Source organism: Macrobrachium rosenbergii, chromosome 19 (assembly GCF_040412425.1).
Source record: "Macrobrachium rosenbergii isolate ZJJX-2024 chromosome 19, ASM4041242v1, whole genome shotgun sequence".
In the NCBI taxonomy this organism is placed as follows: domain Eukaryota; kingdom Metazoa; phylum Arthropoda; class Malacostraca; order Decapoda; family Palaemonidae; genus Macrobrachium; species Macrobrachium rosenbergii.
Genome location: NC_089759.1, coordinates 35,887,169 through 35,906,823, shown reverse-complemented (window position 1 = coordinate 35,906,823; position 19,655 = coordinate 35,887,169). Strand labels below are relative to the sequence as shown.

Genomic DNA, 19,655 nt, shown 5'->3' with positions numbered 1-19,655 from the left:
AGGCCGAGGAAGTGTTAACGTAAATACGCACGCTATCTTCAGGCGAGGTTTAGTTTTCCATTTCTTTATTCATATATATATATATATATATATATATATATATATATATATATATATATATATATATATATATTTATATATATATATATATATATATATATATATATATATAAATAGCAATGACACGAAGGAAAGTGAAACGACGGAGTGGTGCTAGGCCTTTCGACTTACTGTCCTTTGCTGAATGAAGGACAGTAAGTCGAAAAAGCTAACAACACCACTCCGTCGTTACACTTTCCTTCGTGGCGTTGTCTTTATTTGTATATTCATCACGTTCCAGATTTTCGTGATTCAGTAATGCATATATATATATATATATATATATATATATATATATATATATATATATATATGTGTGTGTGTGTGTGTGTGTGTGTGTGTGCTGTATTTATTTATTTATTTATTTATTTATTTGTGCATGTGTGTGTTTATGTATGTAGGCACATACGCAAACTGATGTATGTCATCTCCTATGTCTATATTAAAAAACACTTTCACAGGCTAGAAATGCATCTGCTAATCGCAATGATATAAGAAATATCAATCAATTTAAATTTTGGCACGCCATATAATGCTCTGTTAGGAAAGGACAAAAGCGTCCTACTCTGAATTTGGCAACTTGAATACAGCGTATTTCATCTGAATTGGTGGGTTGTTTATATTACAATAATGTCAAATTCAGTAGCAAAAATTTATATTTTGCTCATGTTTTTCATTGTCAACAATGCCGTTATTATCATCACCATAGTTATCATTATTATTATTTCTGCAAAAAGTTCCTCCAGCAGACACTGTATGCATTAATTCTCCAGCGCAACTGCCTCTCTTTTTATAATCGTCATCTTTCTTTCTTGCTAATCGTTTCTCCTCATCACGCAGTGCAAAAGTTAAATTTCTTAGTGAGGAATGAGTAATGCGCACAGTAAATAAAGTAAGACATGTACTGTGTAAAATCACATAAATGAGGCAAATTGCTTACATGCTAAAATAAATGAGGCTAATTCCCTTCCCGCTTAACCACTGTCTGCATCAGGCACTGCACTTTACGTGTCAGTTGTACTTCCTCGTAGAACATAGCCTATGACAGTCAATTATAGATGGTAACTAGATGAAAATACGGTCTTGATTTCGATAGCGTTCAAGATTTTGACCGATTGTTGATTGTCAGGCATCACAACTGCCATGTGGCTGACGCCGACATTCACGAGAATTGCGACGCTTTTCGAAACAGTCTTTCGTTGTCGTAGATTAAGCCGACGTTATAATATCAGCACGGGCTCTTGGTCCTGGAAACGCCCTTGAGTAAAGTTTAAGCCTGTGAAAGAACCACTCAGTATTATTCAGAGGGAGAGGAAGTGTTCCGGGTGGAACCTGGTGTGGTTAGAGGAAGCCCAATAGAAAAGAAAAGTGAATTTTTGCGTGAGAAAATGCACGAGAAAGTTGAGGACGCGGTAGTTTTAGATCAAGAGGGCCTTGTACCAGCACGAGCTCTTGTTCCTGCGGGCCATCAAGACTAACTTCTGAGGGCCGGCATTGATCCCGACTCAGGAGTCAGACTGGGTAATCTTCGAATAAAAATTAAACCTCCGGCAGGCATAATTATTCTAGCTTTTGTAGTCGTTGTTGATTATTCTGATTCCCAAATTCTAGCCCAGTCCCCGAACACCAACTAGCCATTCCTCGAGCCACTTTCTCTCTTTACAACTGTCCCAAGTAATTAAGTAGCACTGGTCCCTTACACAATTGTTTAATCATTCTTGCTACGTCATTTAACTGCCAAGCAAACAACATGACTTTGCGAACTTAGCAATTCATTGTATTGTAGTCCTGACTTATCGTTACGTTGTCATTTTGGTGGTTGTATCACTTGGTCAGTTTTTCTCTACGTTTTGTGACGTAAATTCTTTGGTTTGTGTTATTGTTTTTTTTTGTGAGTGTTTTTTAACTTCATTTCGCATATCAAAATCATTTTAGAAGTGGTCAAGTAATTACTATTTAGTTCGTAGGCTCGGATCTTCAACTTCCTTTTTTATTGTGCATTGTGCACCTTTGTTTTTCTCTAACGCTAGTGTGTTATATTTTGTTATATATATATATATATATATATATATATATATATATATATATATATATATATATATATATATATATATATATATATATATATATATATAGGGTAGCGACATAATATCTTGATATGAGGATTTTTGTAGTTTGAACATGAAGGGAAAGTTGTATGTGTCATGTGTGTGTACCTAGAAAAAGCGTATGATTTCATTGATAAGCGTAAGTTTCGAGAGTGTTAAGAACATTCATTATGAAAGGTAAATTATTGAGAGTATATGTAAAAGTTTTCACCGAGGAGGTATATCTGTGTTCAAATATTTGACAGGAGAGTGACTGGTTTGGTGTAAAAGTGTGCTCGAGGCAGGAATGTTTTAATGCCTGGGTGCCTTTTTAACTCCTTTATAGATGGAGTGAATAGTGAGATCAGTCGTTGTATATGAAAATGGGAGACGTAATGAAGTGGAGAGCAGCTACTGTTTACAGATAATACCACAAAAACTGTATAAATTTGGGAATGATTTTTAACAAGAGCATTTGCAAAAGGAGAATATTGAAAGTAAATGAATAGGAATAAGAATAAACATACGAGAGTAAATGGACGCCAAGAAGATGGAGCAATGAGCGTTGATAAGTGGGATGAGGAAAGTGGAAGCGATTGACGTGAATATGGTAGATGACGGTAGAATGAAAGAGACCGAACGTCCATGGAATCCATGGCGGGAATTTATGAGGGAAATGTTGACCCGACTCGATTTTACTGAGGTGAAATGAGGTTGTTGAGGTGAGGTGTTGCCACAGTATATATGTGATATAAGAGAAACTGAAAAGGCGAGAAGTATGAAGATATGATATGTAGACATGGTATGAAGGTTAGTAGAACTGAAAGGATTGACCAGACAGTTTTGACACGGTTCAGCCTTACGGGATCTCTCCTAGATAATGACCCCCAGCAAAGTTCGGGGGTCGTTATCTAGGACTAATATTTCTTGGGGTCATGACCTTGATATTTACAGTCTTTTGTTGATGTTTTTACGGTAATCCCCAACGGGGGTCACTATCTAGGCGCAGTGGTGGAGGTCTTTGAAAATAATGACTTTCAAATTCAGGAGGTTTTAGGGTGGACGGGCAAAAGGATGAGTGCGTGCAGTGCTGCGTCGATTTGCTGTTGATGAGGCGTTTGTGTAGATATGTGGAGCAGCTAATACTGTGGAAGTTTCCTGCACAGAGCACTCATCTCCGATTCAGCGGTTATGGTATGAATGCATTAGTGGCCGTGTTTTGGTCTCCTCTGGAGTCATCTTAATATATGATTGAGTGAAGAGAGAGAGAGAGAGAGAGAGAGAGAGAGAGAGAGAGAGAGAGAGAGAGCACGCTTTCGTTGATACGCAGCCATCATTCATGACTTTACATTATGTAACGAAAAATGACATAAAGAGCGCTGCATCATTTTTGAATCCTTTCGTGTGATAAAATTCTCAAAACTAATCAAAAATAAGCCTGTAATAACAGGCACAGCACATACATCAAACATGTTCCTCAAAACCCTCGACATTTCTAACGATGTTTTGACCCAATTTCAAACCTTCCTCCTCTTGCCTTTCAGAAGAGCACAGCGGAAGCAAAAGGAAGCCGCCATCCTGTTCCCGATGCAGCAATCACGGGAAGGACGCCCCCCTGACGCACCACAAGTGCCCTTACGAAGAATGCGACTGCCTCCTGTGCAAGCTGACGTGGGCCAGGAAGATCGTCATGCGCAAGCAACAGCAGCTGTGGCGCCACCGGAAGGAGACGCAGAAGTGGGAGGAAGCTGCTGCTGAGGCTGTGGGAGGTGGAGGGGGTGGAGGAGGCGCTGGCGGCGGCGAAGGAGAAACTGAAGAAGGCGGAGGGAAGCAGAGAGAGAAAGTGAGTCACAGATTTAGGTTTTCTTTGCTCGAGGATCTCTTTAGCGTTCAGGATAAAGTATTTGGCCTTCTTTAGATTCGACTATAGCTTATAGATGGTAAATGATCACCTGTTTCATCTAAGTGGATGATGGAAAGGGAGGAAAACGAGGAAAATAAAAAAAAGGAAAGTGAAAATAAGGATTATGATCTAAAACCCGAGACTATAAAACGCGGAAACGGCATATCATTGCATTGTAACACAGGTATCTTTTTCGGCATTCTGCTCACAGATGACATCTCATCGTTTCTTTGATATTGCGGATCTTTCACATCCGCGATCTCCGTAAAAACGAGGACTAGGTCGTTAAGGCAAATTTATACTCACCTTTCAGCAGAAATAAAGTTCTTGGCTAAACATTGACAAATATAAGCCTCCTTTAACATCAATTCAAAACGTTATAAATTTGTTATACGAGCTGTACAGCAGACCCTCAGAAACCGCCTGTGACACGAACTGGACAGTCGTGATCCCGTTAAATAGTTGTTCATTCAAGATCCTCTCGTTTTAACTAGGTTGATTAGTGATCATTTAACCAATTTCTGTAAAGTGGACTGTATCATAGCCCCTGCCCTATGCTTTCCCAGTCACGAGTGCAGATTCTTTTGCTTGGACTCACAATGGCACACATTCTTGGACAGGAGTCCAAAAGTTGCTCAGTAGACCATCGAGACAATACCTTCCTCTTCGGTGATATCTTCTTTGCTCCCTTCTTCCCTCATTTTGAATTCAACATTTTTCTTCTTATGCCGTGCACGGTTCCATGTCGAAATTATTACTTCTAGATATTATAAATCACTTTAATGAGACCTCTGGGACCTCATGTTGCCAACAGCCTTATTGTCACAGTGATATTTTCAGTGTCACCCTTCCAAACCTCCTTTGCTGTTTCAACCATTGTACTCTTATAAGTACTGTAACATTTTCATCTGTGCCTTTAGGATAATTAGTAAAAGGCAACTCCCCTTCTTCTTGCCGAATCTGGGAGTTACTTTTGTTCAATTGTTATCGGTTTAATATGCCAGCCTTCACTGTGTCTAGTCTTGTGGACTGTACTGTATATAGACATTTTTAGATATTATCAAAGTTATTTTTTAGTTAAACTAAATAAAAGCGGTGCCAGGAATATTCAGTCTCCAGAACACACGGTCTCAGAAAATTCGGTCTCAGAAAATTCTGTCTCAGAAGATTCGGTCTCAAAACTACATTGAATACTATTGTCAAAAAACGATAGAAAGTAATTTCATGTCCTTTAACACCATTTCAAAAACGCAAAGAAAAACTACAATTGCTTATTCAAGATTAATTCAGACATAATGTTTATTTTAAGCATACAAAAACATTAAAGAATTTTCATGCAAAAGATAAGAAAACTGGGTCTTTCAGTATTTAGCTCACTGAAACTGAGCTGTTTGTACAATGACCTTTGTATTTCTTAACAAAACTATGCTATTATTAAACCTAACTCAATAGTAGTTTTTGTTTTCAATATACAAACTTTATGGAATACCATCTCTCAAATTTCGAACTCGGTTACAGTACCCATAGCAATGGCTTCGAAGTAAATTGAATCTGAAAGAGGAAAAGAAAAATTTATCGACGAAGAAGATTACGTATATGATTTTCATATGTCCAGTGGGGACAACATACGGCTATTTTGGCGGTGTGAGATGCGTAAAACATTTCTCGAATACATACGCAAATGCGGGACGGCGAAAATGTGATTGTTAAGAAGATTAAACTCTCATAATCAGTCTTCTACGTCAGCAAAAGTAGAAGCCCGAAGTGCTATATCAAGTTCTGATTACACATGCATATATCTGTGGAAAAGTCTTCCCTGACAAAACAGAAGCTACTTATGATGAAGCCTTTATGAAACTTAAACACCTGCTGCCAAATCTAAATCCCGAGGAAGTGATGATCGATTTCGAGAAAGCACTTTGCAATAATATCCAAAAACATTTTCCTAGTTGGATGCTTCTTCCATTTGTGCCAGACCGCCTATCGCCGAATTTGTGATTTGGGTTTGAAGCGTCAGTATAATACTGACAATAATTTTTCGCGTTCTTGCCAACCGAAGAAGTGATTGATGCTGGTGAGGAACTCTGTGAAGACGAATTAGTACCGATGGATTTTATTACTTTGAATTAACATATATCGGTGCAATCCGTGGACGGCGGCGTTGACGAGAGGCTCCTTTATATCCTATAGTATTTTGGAATATCAGAAGTCGTGTTATGGATAAACTGCCTCGCACAAACAATCCATCAGAAGATTTCACTCAGCCGTAAGACACTCCACAGCAAGCAAAAAACCCATCATTTGGATATTCATTGATGGCCTCAAAAAAATGTTACATTTGCAGCTGGGAGAAAGGCAGAAAGGCCAAATAAAAAAAAAAAAATATGAAAAACTTGACAACCGTATTGGGACGTTAGTAGAAAAGTATGATGGAAGCAACCAGACTGAATTTTTAAGAGCTATTGCTTATAACTTACAGTTTTTTTGAAAAGATTTATGGTGAATACAGATTTTAAATCACTGTTTTATTGAATTTATTTTCTGTTTAATACTCAATAAATGTTCTCAAATTAATCTGCATGTTTTCTGTTTAGTACCCTATAAACATAATCATCATGTAAACTAAACACAAAAAATAATTTTCCGAGACCGAATTTTCCAGACCAAGTTTTCTGCGACCGAATTTTGTAGCCACCATAAAAGCTGCATTCAAGTTCCTTTCTTTGTAAACAGGAAATCTATTGGAATGTCAGATTTCAGAAACGCATCCTTGTAATCTTCACCTTTCAAGTTTTAGAGTTACTGAAGTAAGAACGGGCGAGCAGTATTGGAAAAGATTAAGTTGTGAAAGCCATGAATCTAATTTCACTTTTATCACTGCCAAACTTACGCCCATTCTTTTCTCACAATGAAGGTTATGTAGTCATGTGAACACTGTCTAACAAAGAAACTGCAATAACGGAAAATCTCGGCCCATCGAGTGACAGTTCGTAGCTCTACTGACTCACCCAACAAAGAGCTTTTTTTTTTTTTACTTTTTTGTGGTTTTCATGTTTTCCTATTCAATAGACATCGCTCGATGGTCACCAAAGCATAATACTGCGTTAAAATTTCTGGATGAACTTTTCGATTTCTTTGCTTCACTTTTCCATTTTACATTATATGTCCAAATTGACTTTGTATTCTTGTTAAGGGTAATGTTATCTGAAACGATTATGCAAGCGAGCCAGAACTTATTGCTAAAGAAAGGATCAGAAAGTAATGCGTTATAAAGTAAAGAAAATTTGGCTTTTGTTTTTTTTCTTTTTTAATATTGGCATCTCACATTCATGTTTCCCCTTTTCTAAGATTCTGAAATATCATTCTTAAGATTCTGAAATATCATTCTATCATTGCCTGTGAGATTCCAACATTTCGATGGGTTTGGGTAATCGGAAAATCTCTTATCAAGTTTCTTGATTGTCCATGACTCTAGATTTGCAATGTCGCTATAATGAAATACCCCACCATTTCCTTGATTTTTTTTTCTTCAGAAATGAGGAGAAAATGGAGATTTGTATTCCTCTAATAAAATGAGCACTCGTAGGAATGCGGAATAAATCTTTGATATTGAAAAATTTTCTTTTTGTGCTTTTTTTTTCAGTACTGCGACATGTGCAGAAACCACGGTGTCCTGGTCAGGAACAGAGGTCACAAACGGTCGTGCAAATACGAGAGCTGCCCTTGCGATCTCTGCAGTTTCACGCGCAAAAGGAGGCAAATTATGCAACTGCAACAGAAAGTCAAAAGGTAGCTGCGCTGAATCTCTCTCTCTCTCTCTCTCTCTCTCTCTCTCTCTCTCTCTCTCTCTCTCTCTCTCTCTCTCTCTCTCATCTCATGTGTACCCACAGATAGCATCAGGAATTTCCACAGAGAATACCTCGCAGTGTATGAAGTTGGAACCTTTTCTTCAAAGACAAAAAGCCAAGAACGTGAGATTGATCGTACATTTCATCCGAGAGTCAAAAAATTGAATTTCACCCAATCGTTTCATTCAGCTGCGTTAATTGGTTTTTTCTCGCGTTGGTAAAATATCTCGAATGAATATTATTGTTTTGCTTCATGACCCAAAAGGCAACATAAAATTCTAGCTTTTGCGAGGTTCCTTTGTGTTTTTCACATAACATGCCACCTGTACCACGGGAAAACTGAAATACTGGGTGTAAATTCTCACTAACTGCGTCTTTATATCGAAAGCATTTTCAAAGGAATGGTACATGGTGGTAGAAATTTACAACATATATGCTACGGGAACATAACAAGCGAACATGTAGACCGTTTGAGGTGTTCATTAGCATATATGTTGTCAATTTCTACCACCATGTAACATTCCATTGAATATGATTTAGATACAAAGACGAAACCAATTAGGATTTACACCCAGTGTTTCATTTTCCTTGTGGTACAGGTGCATACATAAATCACGTGTCAGTGTGATTATAACCGCCATATATATATATATATATATATATATATATATATATATATATATATATATATATATATATATATATCGTTGTACATTAAGGCTGACAATTGGAGAACATAAGCCAACTTTCCGTAGAGATAATTTGGCTTAAGCCACAATCTGAGTCCCAATCCTTAGAACTATGTGATTACCATTGGGAGAAATTTTAGAAGCAATAGTTTTCCCGCTGGGGAAAACGAATTAAATCAAGCATAATTCACATTCTTATGGCAAATAAAGAACAGAACTCCCTCCGCTGGCAAATGCAGGAGACGGGAAAACCCTTTAATGTGGATTTTTTGTGGAAGTATGTCATCATGACAAAAAAGAATGCCTTAACTATCGATAGTTCCATGCAACTTCGCCAATGGCCCTCTTCACAAGAAAATCTTCTCGATTTCTCTGTTAAATCTTTTAAAAGCAGTTTAATTTCATTTCTCGTTTGTTCCCATGTGTTCGCTTGTATATGCAACTCTCTTAATTTGTAGGCACTCTCTTCTTTTCCCATTTTATATGTCAGGTACAGTTTTATAGGTTTATTTTTTCGTTTTCTCCAAAGCAAAAATCATCCATAAACCAGTAAGAGAGCCTTTACACTGGAATCTTAAATCTGATTCAGGAGGCATTGCCTACTTGTTTGATTAATCGTATCTGTGCTACGAAACGTTAGGGTTTACTAAGCAAAGGTTCTTATCTCAGTGACAAAAGAAGAAGATTAAACAAAAAGTGGCCCATCTCTTATTAGAATGAATACTTGAGACTAGGGACAACGCGTAACCCTGAATTTGACTTTCCAGATCGAAAATCACGACGCAGCAATTCCAGGAGGCAACAGAATGGGTGGCTAAGCTAACAGCGGAGCTGGCAAACTTAGGGATAGATGACGTCCCTATGTCAACATTAGTGACACCTATGGCGCCTACTTCTAACCTCCCTCCTCCGCACGGCTCGTTCCCTCCTCCTCATCCTCCTCCCCCTGGTCCTCCTCCAGGACCTCCTGTAGAAGGCGCCTACCCCTCGAACCTTCCCCCTGGACTCTACCCGCCTGCCCAGCACCCGATTGAGTCTTTCCCTCCTCATCAGCCTCCTTCCTGCAGTCGCATGGCGACGAGACCTTTCATGTCAGTGGCGCCCGTCTCTGCGGCAGAACATTATCCTTCCACCTCCTACTCCATGGATCCTGGCCCCTCTTGTTCCTCTCCATCCACCTCGTGCGCTGTAGCAGGGACGGTGTCCGGGGCATCCTCCTACGGGATGTCTTCCGCCAACATCCACCTGCCGATGGATTCATCGACTTCCTTCGCGTCCTTGTGTCCTCCTTCGCCGTCGTACACCTCCTTATCCGCCTCTCCCCTGTCTGACTATGACCCATCCTACCCAGGATGCCCTTCGCCACTGCTGTCCTACCTTTCTACCGACAACCCCAATCGCGAGATGACCTCCATCCCACAGCAGTCGTGCGCCATGATCAGCAACGCTCAGTCTTCGGTTAGTAACAAGCAGCTTCTTTTTGGTTTTCATGTATGTTTGTTTTTTCTTGATTTTTTTTTGTTTATTATTATTATCAAGACCATTGCCAGGCATTTCTCAAAACTGTCATAATTTTTTTTTTATGAGTCCACTGAATGAAGGAAAATGGGCTGCGGGGTTCGTTTCACAATTTTAGTGAAGAGTAAAAAAAAAAAAAGTAAGGCAGACAGTACTGACAAAAACTTTGCTATTGGTAGTGTAAGGGAGATTACTCAAGCTACGCAACTTCAGCTGCTTCGCATAAGAACATCAACGATGTAACTTTATCAATAAATCTGCAAGCAAAAGACATTTACAGCGTTACTCCACGCGGCTGTTCTCTGCATATTCGACCTTCCACGTCCAGTAATTAGGTTGTTAGGGGCCTGACTGAACAGGTACGCCAGTTTATCTTCGTAGAGAACTGCCCCGGCTGCATTCCTTGGCTCAAAGCCATCTGGCCTCCATTAAACAGCATGGCTTCGTTTTAAATGAAATGACTGCTTGCATACGTAGAGCCTCTAAGACACGTTTCCTCTTCATACCGTACTCTCTCTCTCTCTCTCTCTCTCTCTCTCTCTCTCTCTCTCTCTCTCTCTCTCTTTTTAGAGAAAGGGATCGGAGCACAGTGCTGAGCAGCGCAATTGCTATCTGGAGCGGTAGCATTGTTTGGAACGAGTTCCAGCCGCCAAATTGTAGAATCTGGAATCCAGAAGTGATTCATCCGGGCAGGGTGCAGCTGATGTAAAAGGCTACGTGACTAACATTTTTCTTGACGATAGACTATGATAACAGTGAGGTTCGATTCTCACATTTATGAAAAAAAAATTAACCAAACCAGGAGTTAAAGAAAGGGAAAAGAAACCGACTATTTATGCTTGAATGAGACGACAAGTACAGAATAAGAATGACAACGAAATATTGTCAATGGAAACTAACAAATCATATAGACCGAAGGCTACAATTTCTCCTCACTAATTCTTGTTGATTGTGCCAGCTACCATTTGAGAATAATACCAAGAGCTGGAACTAGAAGGCCCCGCGCCGAATTTTCCTTGAATGCATTCCCACCTACGTTAGATAGCGGTAATTTGCGAAAAGTAGACTGGCAGACGAGTACAGTCGCAAGAAAGACGTAAGCAAAGAAACAAGAACGTGAGCACACCCACCCGCTTTCACATCAAAGGTCACAACAGCAGCAAGAAAATTAAATGAGTCGATGCAGGATTTATACGAAAAGAGATGCTCTAAAAATTCAGAGAGTGCACGCAAGATACACCGTAATGCTGAGGATTCAATGAGGAAATTCCACAATAATAAAAAAGTAGAAGACTTTTTCATGAGAAACCAATGGAAAACCAGTCATGTACACCTAGGGTTTCTCATAAGAACTTGTCACCTGAACTTTAACGATCACAGATGTATAAGTATTTAACGAGAGAGAGAGAGAGAGAGAGAGAGAGAGAGAGAGAGAGAGAGAGAGAGAGAGCTTGCAAGAGTTCAATATCCCGAAATCATAGGTGAGTTATACTACAGTATACGTAGAGTTGCCGGCGTGCTAAAGTTGCGGCGGGTGTATACTGGCAGAGTTGCCATAAAGCTGTGATCAATAAATACCTAATAAATAACAAACGTCTCTCTCTCTCTCTCTCTCTCTCTCTCTCTCTCTCTCTCTCTCTCTCTCTGTGTGTGTGTTTTGTTAGCTCTTAACAACCGTATTTTTTTTTCTATTTTAGCCTTTATTTTCAGTCAACACATTTCATCCAGTTAAATGCTGGGCATTGAAATAGATGAAACTATAGTAAACAGAAAAGGAATGATTTCCTTTTAAATTTGTCCTGTTAGTATAATCTAATTAGCTTCCAAATTATTAATTTCCGATGTATAGGAACGTCCTTGTTTTAGCAATCATGAATCAAACAGGCGGGCGGTAGAAAGATTCATACAACCACCCAATCTTTGCCCGACGAAACAGCCAGTACTTATCCTTGCTGTTAGCAGAGCTGGTGTCAAGGGGCTGTTTCACACAACGGAAGCGCGCGCAGACTTCGGCTGGGCAAAATTGCCGACAACATGGAAAAAGATGCAAGGAAATGTTCTTATGTGACAACACCTGTGGTAGACATCAGTTTATAATGAATTATGCTTATGCTTTTATATTAATATTTTCGAATTAAACTATTTTATATTAAAGCTTCGAAATCACTTGATGATTACCCTGTAGTTTAGGTGATATATTTAGCTCTTTCCTTTTATCAATAACAATAATCAAGAAAAGCATACAGTAGGTAAATCATCTTTAGAATGATCTTGAGTTGTCTTCAAAAGCGCGAGTTTCATGAAGGCTATCTTGACAACATTGAGTCATCAAAAAAGAAAATCAGAAATTACGAGAGGCGAAAATCTTTTTGATATAAAAAGCAAGCGTGTCCGTATCTCTTTTTCATAGATATCGGGAAAAAAGACTTCATGTTTAGAGATGAAGTTGTCCACCCTGGTCCAAGTATTTCTCTATACTGCACTGGCCCCTAAACGGGTCTGCAGAAGGAAGGGTACCTTAGTCCTTCCTACCTTTTGGACGGTAAGTAACATCCCTATGGTCGAGATATGCCATTTTATCTCTCGTTTCATTACTGTCATTTTTCTGCCAAAAGGTTGTCCTACGGGAAAGTAACATAAACTTCCTAGAAGTAAATTTACGAAGCAATGTTGCAAAAATCTGATAAGCAAATGAATATTCAATCCGTAACAAATTACGAATGCGTTCCTAATAGGCAGCCATAAAAAAAAGGGGGGGGGGAGGCCTCGCATAAGTAAGATCACGTTACAAAAGACAATACGAATTATCATTCATTTGCGTTATCGGTGGGATGATGTAATACTTCTATGTAAGCAGTTGTTGCAACAACATCCATCGGTTGGTTAGCTTCTCAGATGAGGATACGGTGTTACAGCAAGCCTCCTGCATGATCAATCGAGTTGTACAAATTTTCTTCGCCTGCTCACTCACCCAATAGCGACTTACTCTGGAGTCATCTTAGGTCAGCTGTAAATGCGGATCTCCCAAATCTACACTGAGAATCTTGGCTAGTTTACTTGATGCGAGTTCCAGTAAAGATTATCTTTCTTTATCATTTCTCATCGTTCTGTGTAAAGGACGTTGCGACACAGAATGGAGGGTGTTTTGCGCAAGACAATGCAAGCTCGGTCTAGCGGAGTTTGGTGATGCAAGTACAATACTCGAAGGTGCGAGAGAGTTATCTTGTTGGAGACCCTCTGTTGCGTCTTACGTATTTGCATAGACTGACCCTGGTTTATTTCTCTTTTTGTTTCTGTTTCGGCCTTGTTGTTGTTGCTTTTGTTAAGACCAAAACTATTATGAAACCGTTTGTACTCCGTGCAGAAGTAGGTTCACTATCACGAGCGATTTTAGAGGCCTCCTCTCTCTCTCTCTCTCTCTCTCTCTGTATGTATATATATATATATATATATATATATATATATATATATATATATATATATATATATATATAGAGAGAGAGAGAGAGAGAGAGAGAGAGAGAGAGAGAGAGAGAGAGTAGCGTATGTAGATTTTTAGATGGACGAATAAACGGATAACATTAGTAGTACTAAGCCCTATTCGTATCACAAATACATAATAATTAGTATAGAAGCTGCACAAACTTCAAAATATTTTTCATCATAGATTAAGAAAAAAAGATCACTAACAGTTTCATAACAAAGTAAAAAAAAAAAAAGTGCTGAAGGGTCATCCACTATTGGCAGAAAAAAAAATTACCGGAACGTAAAAACTGGATAAGTGATTTTTCAAACCACCTCGAAGTACAGTTTCTAATACTGATTTATGATACTAGCAGAATAATGGTAAAAAATAATGATAGAAAATAATACTTTTGGGCCCGTAAGAATGACAGAATATTTAAGTTTTATTAGTCAAGTACAATCGCTCGCTCGTAATTCAGAATGAAATATTAAGACCTCTTTCGAATAGCTTCCAGCTTGTATAATACAACCAGTTACAATCAGTAACATCAAGGCAGAAGCTGCCCAATGCTGTTTACAGATAAAGATAAAAGTCCACCGGAAATCATATTGCAACGCCAAAGAAAAATAAACAAACTTCTCGTCGTCACAAGTCATAACTTGATCAATTTCTGATGTCAAAATATGCATATGTATAGCTACACAGACGACATCAGCTCTCTCTCTCTCTCTCTCTCTCTCTCTCTCTCTCTCTCTCTCTCTCTCTCTCTCTCTCTCTCTCTCTCATATGCAGCAGAGAGTTTCGTCACCATCATAAATGATGAGGCTCGATAGATCCATTTGTGATTCGTCTAAGGAAAGGCCTTTTCCTTGTTTTTCTTGGCACCAATCTATTGTTCAGAATATATTTTTGTACAAAAAATATTTGTCATCCTTTCCTGTGTCTAATTACAAAGAAAATAACAGAAGTCTGTCCCTGTCAACATAATTAATTGTACAGATGCACGTATATATGTGTGTGTGTGTGTGTGTGTGTGTGTGTGTGTGTTAGAACCTACTGGTCACATTTTACCAGATACGCACGTTTTTGTGCTAACCACAATGCCCTCTTCACTTCTCGATTTCTTCACACTTTGGAAAAGCTTGTAATTAATAAGCTTAGGTTCAAATGTAGAAAGAGATGAAGAAATTCTGATGTCCGGGGAAGGTTCGAACTCGCATACCTCTGATGTGAGTTCGAATCTTCCCCGGACACGACAATTTCTCCATTTCTTTCTACATTTGGCTTAAAGCTTAGTAGTGAAAGGCGTTTCCAAAGTATGAAGAAATCGAGAAGTTAAGAGAAGCCTTGTAACTAGAGAGATATGTATATATATGTATATATACATATATATATATGTATATATACATACATACATATATATATATATATATATATATATATATATGTATAAAGATAGATATGCGTGCATATATATATATATATATATATATATATATATATATATATATATATATATATATATATATATATATATAAAATAAAAAAATTGAAGTGAAGAAAATACCAAAGTCAAGCATTCACCCTTGAGTGTTACAGTAGTACTACCTTCAGCTCAACTGCATCCTCACGCTGCTCTTGTAAACAAAAAAGTAAAACTAAACAAAAACCTGATTATCAAGTCAAAACCCATACTACTGAGAAAATGTCATCCCCTTAACCATTATTTCAACTCTGGTCTGGGGATGAACTCCGTTACTAAATGACCCCGGTCCAGTTCTTCCTTCCTCCCATGTGAGGAAATAATATGCCACCGATGTTTAGGAAGTTTAGGATGTTCCTACACTGGACAGGAAGAAGACGAAGCACGCAGGACCAGTCCAGTCGAGTCTAGCAGTGGCTTGGGTTGTTGCCTTTGTAATTACTACCCGGGTTAGTACTGAAAATGGTTTTACCTGCTTTTTTTAACATTCCCTCTTGATGGTCTCTTGATGGTCTCGGGCCAAGAAAATGGAGGGGATTGTACAGCATGGGGTTAGCACCTGTGTCTTGTAAAATTATTATTATCATTGTGCAAAATTGATTTACGACGCTGAGCCTTACAACATCCTTCGTAGTGGTTTAATGAGAATGCAATGGTCACAGTGAAGCCCAACACTTACTGAAGTGAGGTAGTTATTTCATAGAATTATTCTTTTTCACGTGAAATTTGAGACTCTTCCTGTAATTACTGTTAAGACATAAAAGCCGAGCTGTAAGTTAGGTGTCTATCATATATAAACAAATGAAAAAAAGTTCTGTATTTTATACTAATTTGGCTACTGATCAAGCTTTTGAAGTTTGTCAGCTATGAAGCATCGAATTTTCCTTTGCCAATGTCACATTTTTAGTTTAAAGTATTTGTGCATTAATTTGTCTGCATTACATTTCAGTCATTTTAATCCTTAAAGACCTTTCCATGTGTCAGTGACATTTTCTTTTCTCATAGTTATCTAATAAGAAGAAGTAAGTAATAAGTAACAGGAGTCTTAGAAGTATCATATATTTTTTATCAATTAGTCAAGAAATCCTTTAGAAAATTAGTGCAAACATCTTACCAAATGCCCATCCATTTTATTAAGTTTCTGCAGTAAAGTCTTGTTGTATCAGTTTCCTCATGCACTGACATATATCACTGCCCGAAAGTAAAACCGAAATTCAGAACTGTCACTTCTCCCAGTGAGCTGAATTTCGCCGTTGCAGAAGATACCCTAAGACGGGGTTGCCTGGCAGCGCCGTTTGTTATTAACGGTCTTCTCTCTGTTTCAGGTTTATCCCGAAGTAATGCAAAGTAACTCTCAGCTTTGAAAGATTTTCATGACGCTGATGCTCAGAGAGGAAACAGACTTTAGTCATTCCAAAATACTGTGATACAGTCATAAGATTTAGCTCATTTCCTCTGCCTTTGCTCAATCAATATTATGTGATCGCCTGTGCTTTACTTGGAAGGCTGGATCTTCTGATTTGAAATGCCGTGTCGTACGAGGGGAATTTTCCTTCTTTGTGATGGACTTTCACTTTATTAAACAAGCTACAATAAACATAAGAATCTTTTCAATTCATTACCCATATCCTCCTCTTGTAGTGGATCCCATTCTGCGCCAGAAGTTACTTTTTTAAAGACACATTAGTGAATGCAGCATCGTGATGGTCCCGTCCTAGAGTCTAAGTGCTTTCCAGTACCGCCACTTCGTTCCGATGACCCTCTTCTTAGGTAGCATATCAGGTCTCACATTAAAGAAGTTTTCGTCATAACTTTGCTCTCTACCTGTACTGATTTCATCATATTCATTCCAATGCGTAATGGAGCATAGAATGATCGGGAGTTGAATGGTCATTGTATGAGCCCCAGAGTGAAAGCTTTCCTGATTTTTCCCGGAATAGTCATTATGATGTGCAAGATATTGTTCAAATGCTTTCCTTGTGCTTGAAATAGCCTCCATAGTCATTTTGATTCCTAAGGCACTTTCACGTTTCCTTAAGTAAAAACCAAACTTGCTGAGTGATATGAAATATCCTTTCAGTAATAGTTATCCAGATTTTCATGACTAGATTACTGTGGCACTGTTAAGCTCCTGTGCCAATAGTGAGTTGCAATTGCAAGAGGAAATATTCAATCTCAAGACTCAAGACAGAAAACTTGAACGTCCTCAAGTATTGTGTTCTTCCAAACATGTTGACAATCCTTTTAACCACAGTGGAGATGCAAGTGGTGCTAAGACTGTCTCAGAAGAAGGTCAATCACCCTCCACGGGCACCAGATAAAGAGCCTGTGGGTGAAACACAGAGTAAATGGCCCACGCGATTTTGTTTCAGCTACCTCCCGTCAGTCAACAGCCCATGAAAATCTTTCTCAGCTGCTTTAGTTACTTTGCCAACTGAACTTTCTCCTTACACTGAAACACTAACGACCTTTAACAAACAATGAATAGCTACTTGCAACCTGATTTCAAGTTCAGCCAGGAACACTTAAGTAGCTATAACCTGTGCTGCATGAACGTACTACTGTAAGAATGTCCATTATTTTTTTTAAACATATACTAAGATGATCTATATCTGTCTTTGCAGGAGCCATTAGACTGTAGTGATCATCCAATACACAGTTCTAGGTCTCATAAACATGTTCATAACAGACTTCAAGAACATATTGAAAACCCTAGTATGTACAGTAACAGGTCCTTATATAGCAACCCTCAAAGTACTCACCGTGGTTGGCCCACTGAACCGCGAAATATAGAGGAAATGACCCCAGAAACTTACTGGGCAGGACAAAGAAGAAGGAGTGAGGGAGTCATCCTGCCAACTTACCAACACAGTCAGAGACGAAACAGTGACAGCATTTTACAGGGAATTATCTATCGGCCAAGTCAGAGAAGGAACAGCGACGGGGTCATCAAGAAGTGTTATGGACAAAGCCAAAGAGGAAACAATGACCCTGTCATTCAAGAAGGCTATATGCAAGAGGACAGGGGACCTAGTGAAGGTGAACCCCAAAAGCACTTCAAGTCAGACTTAAGGGACAGCAGTGAAGGGGTCATTGAGGAAGGCCACGAGACAGAGAACAGAGTAAGAAATATTTATCCTCTAGATCAGAGAAGAAATAGCGACGGGGTCATTCTCACGAGACACAGGCTGAATGAAAGACGGAACAGCGATGGAGTTATTAAGAAATGCTTTGCTCTAAGTCAGAGAGGAAACTTTGACAGGCTTACCCAGAGGCATGTGATGCACCCTATGGAAAAAAGTGACGAGGAAATCCACAGTGGCTACAGGGAAAATGAAAGACGCAGCAGTGATGAAATTAGTCAGGATAGCTATGGGATTGAACACAGAAGAAATAGCATTGATTTTGTACATGAAAACTATAGATTAGGAGAAAGAAGAAACAGCGACGATGCCCTGAGAGCCTTTTATTGTCCGTGCCACAGGAGTGATAGTGGGGAAACTATCCCTGAGAACTGGCAAGGCCAGAGAAGAGACAGCGATGAATATATCCAAAGAAGTTTCCCTTCGAACAAAGACCACTTCTTCGAGAATACTTTGAGGAGAGAACACGAGGTACTAGAAAGACTCAACAGAACTGTACCCATAATCGATGCCAGCATGCCTTTCAGCTCTGATCACAGATTACACTACCCAATTCGACCGCCAATGAGTGAGGATGAATGCCAGCAAGCCACTGGCATTCAAAAGGATGCCAGCGTCCCGAGAACAGATGACAGTGACACTATGATGAGCTGGAGCAGTCATCAGATTCATGACGAGGAGCACGTTCACCCTCAAGAACAAAACGATGAAGAAATGGAAGGACCGCTTGATCTGACAACACGTTCATCCGCGAGAGATTGAATATTTCCCCTTAACTGATTAACAAACCCAGATAAACAATCTTTATGATATTAATATTTCAAATGAAGGAGGGATACGTCTTAATTTAACTGTTGTATATCACTGATTTATCAAAGCAAGTTTAGATTAACAATAAATATCTGTAAGTAATATATAAACAAGAACAATAAAAGCCAATATATGTAAAAAACTCAACGATTTTTTCAATGGGACTACCAAGTGATTTCTTTATCTAAGGAACATTTAATATTATATTTCTCTAGGCAGTTTTCAGCACATGACGCAAAACAAACCTAAAAGAAGAATTATATTTCAGCTATAAGTTATGGCAGAATGGCCTTGTCATCTACCCACTTAGTATGTGAGTACCTTTCACTACTGAAGGTTTGTCGTGAATAAATGAAATGGGGATAAAAACTCTCATTACTTAGTGGTTAAGTAATAGGAAGTATTATTGTTATTAGCATTATCATTCCTCTTGTGGATAAGTTGATGAAGTGGATTCTCACATCAGAGGACAGTAGTTCTAGACTCACCTGGTGCAGAAAAGAATTGCTAATGTTTTGAAGGTTACGTTTCTGTACTGGAGGGGAAGAGGAGTTTTTCCCGAGTGCTATCTATAGACCCAGGTGAAATGAGATATGAGTTTTTGGTTAA

At 38.7% G+C, this 19,655-nt stretch overlaps 1 protein-coding gene across 1 annotated transcript in view; it reads left to right on the top strand.

Annotated features, from left to right (window-relative positions):
* The window catches only part of LOC136848831 (uncharacterized), a 54,038-nt gene extending 34,845 nt beyond the window's left edge, over window positions 1–19,193 (top strand). The window contains exons 2-5 of the mRNA XM_067121572.1: window positions 3,731–4,029; window positions 7,733–7,878; window positions 9,394–10,084; window positions 17,718–19,193. Of these exons, the coding sequence (XP_066977673.1) occupies window positions 3,731–4,029; window positions 7,733–7,878; window positions 9,394–10,084; window positions 17,718–18,998 (2,417 nt within the window). The 3' untranslated portion in view covers window positions 18,999–19,193. The remainder of the gene's footprint in view (window positions 1–3,730; window positions 4,030–7,732; window positions 7,879–9,393; window positions 10,085–17,717) is intronic.
* The last annotated feature ends 462 nt before the right edge of the window (window positions 19,194–19,655 follow it).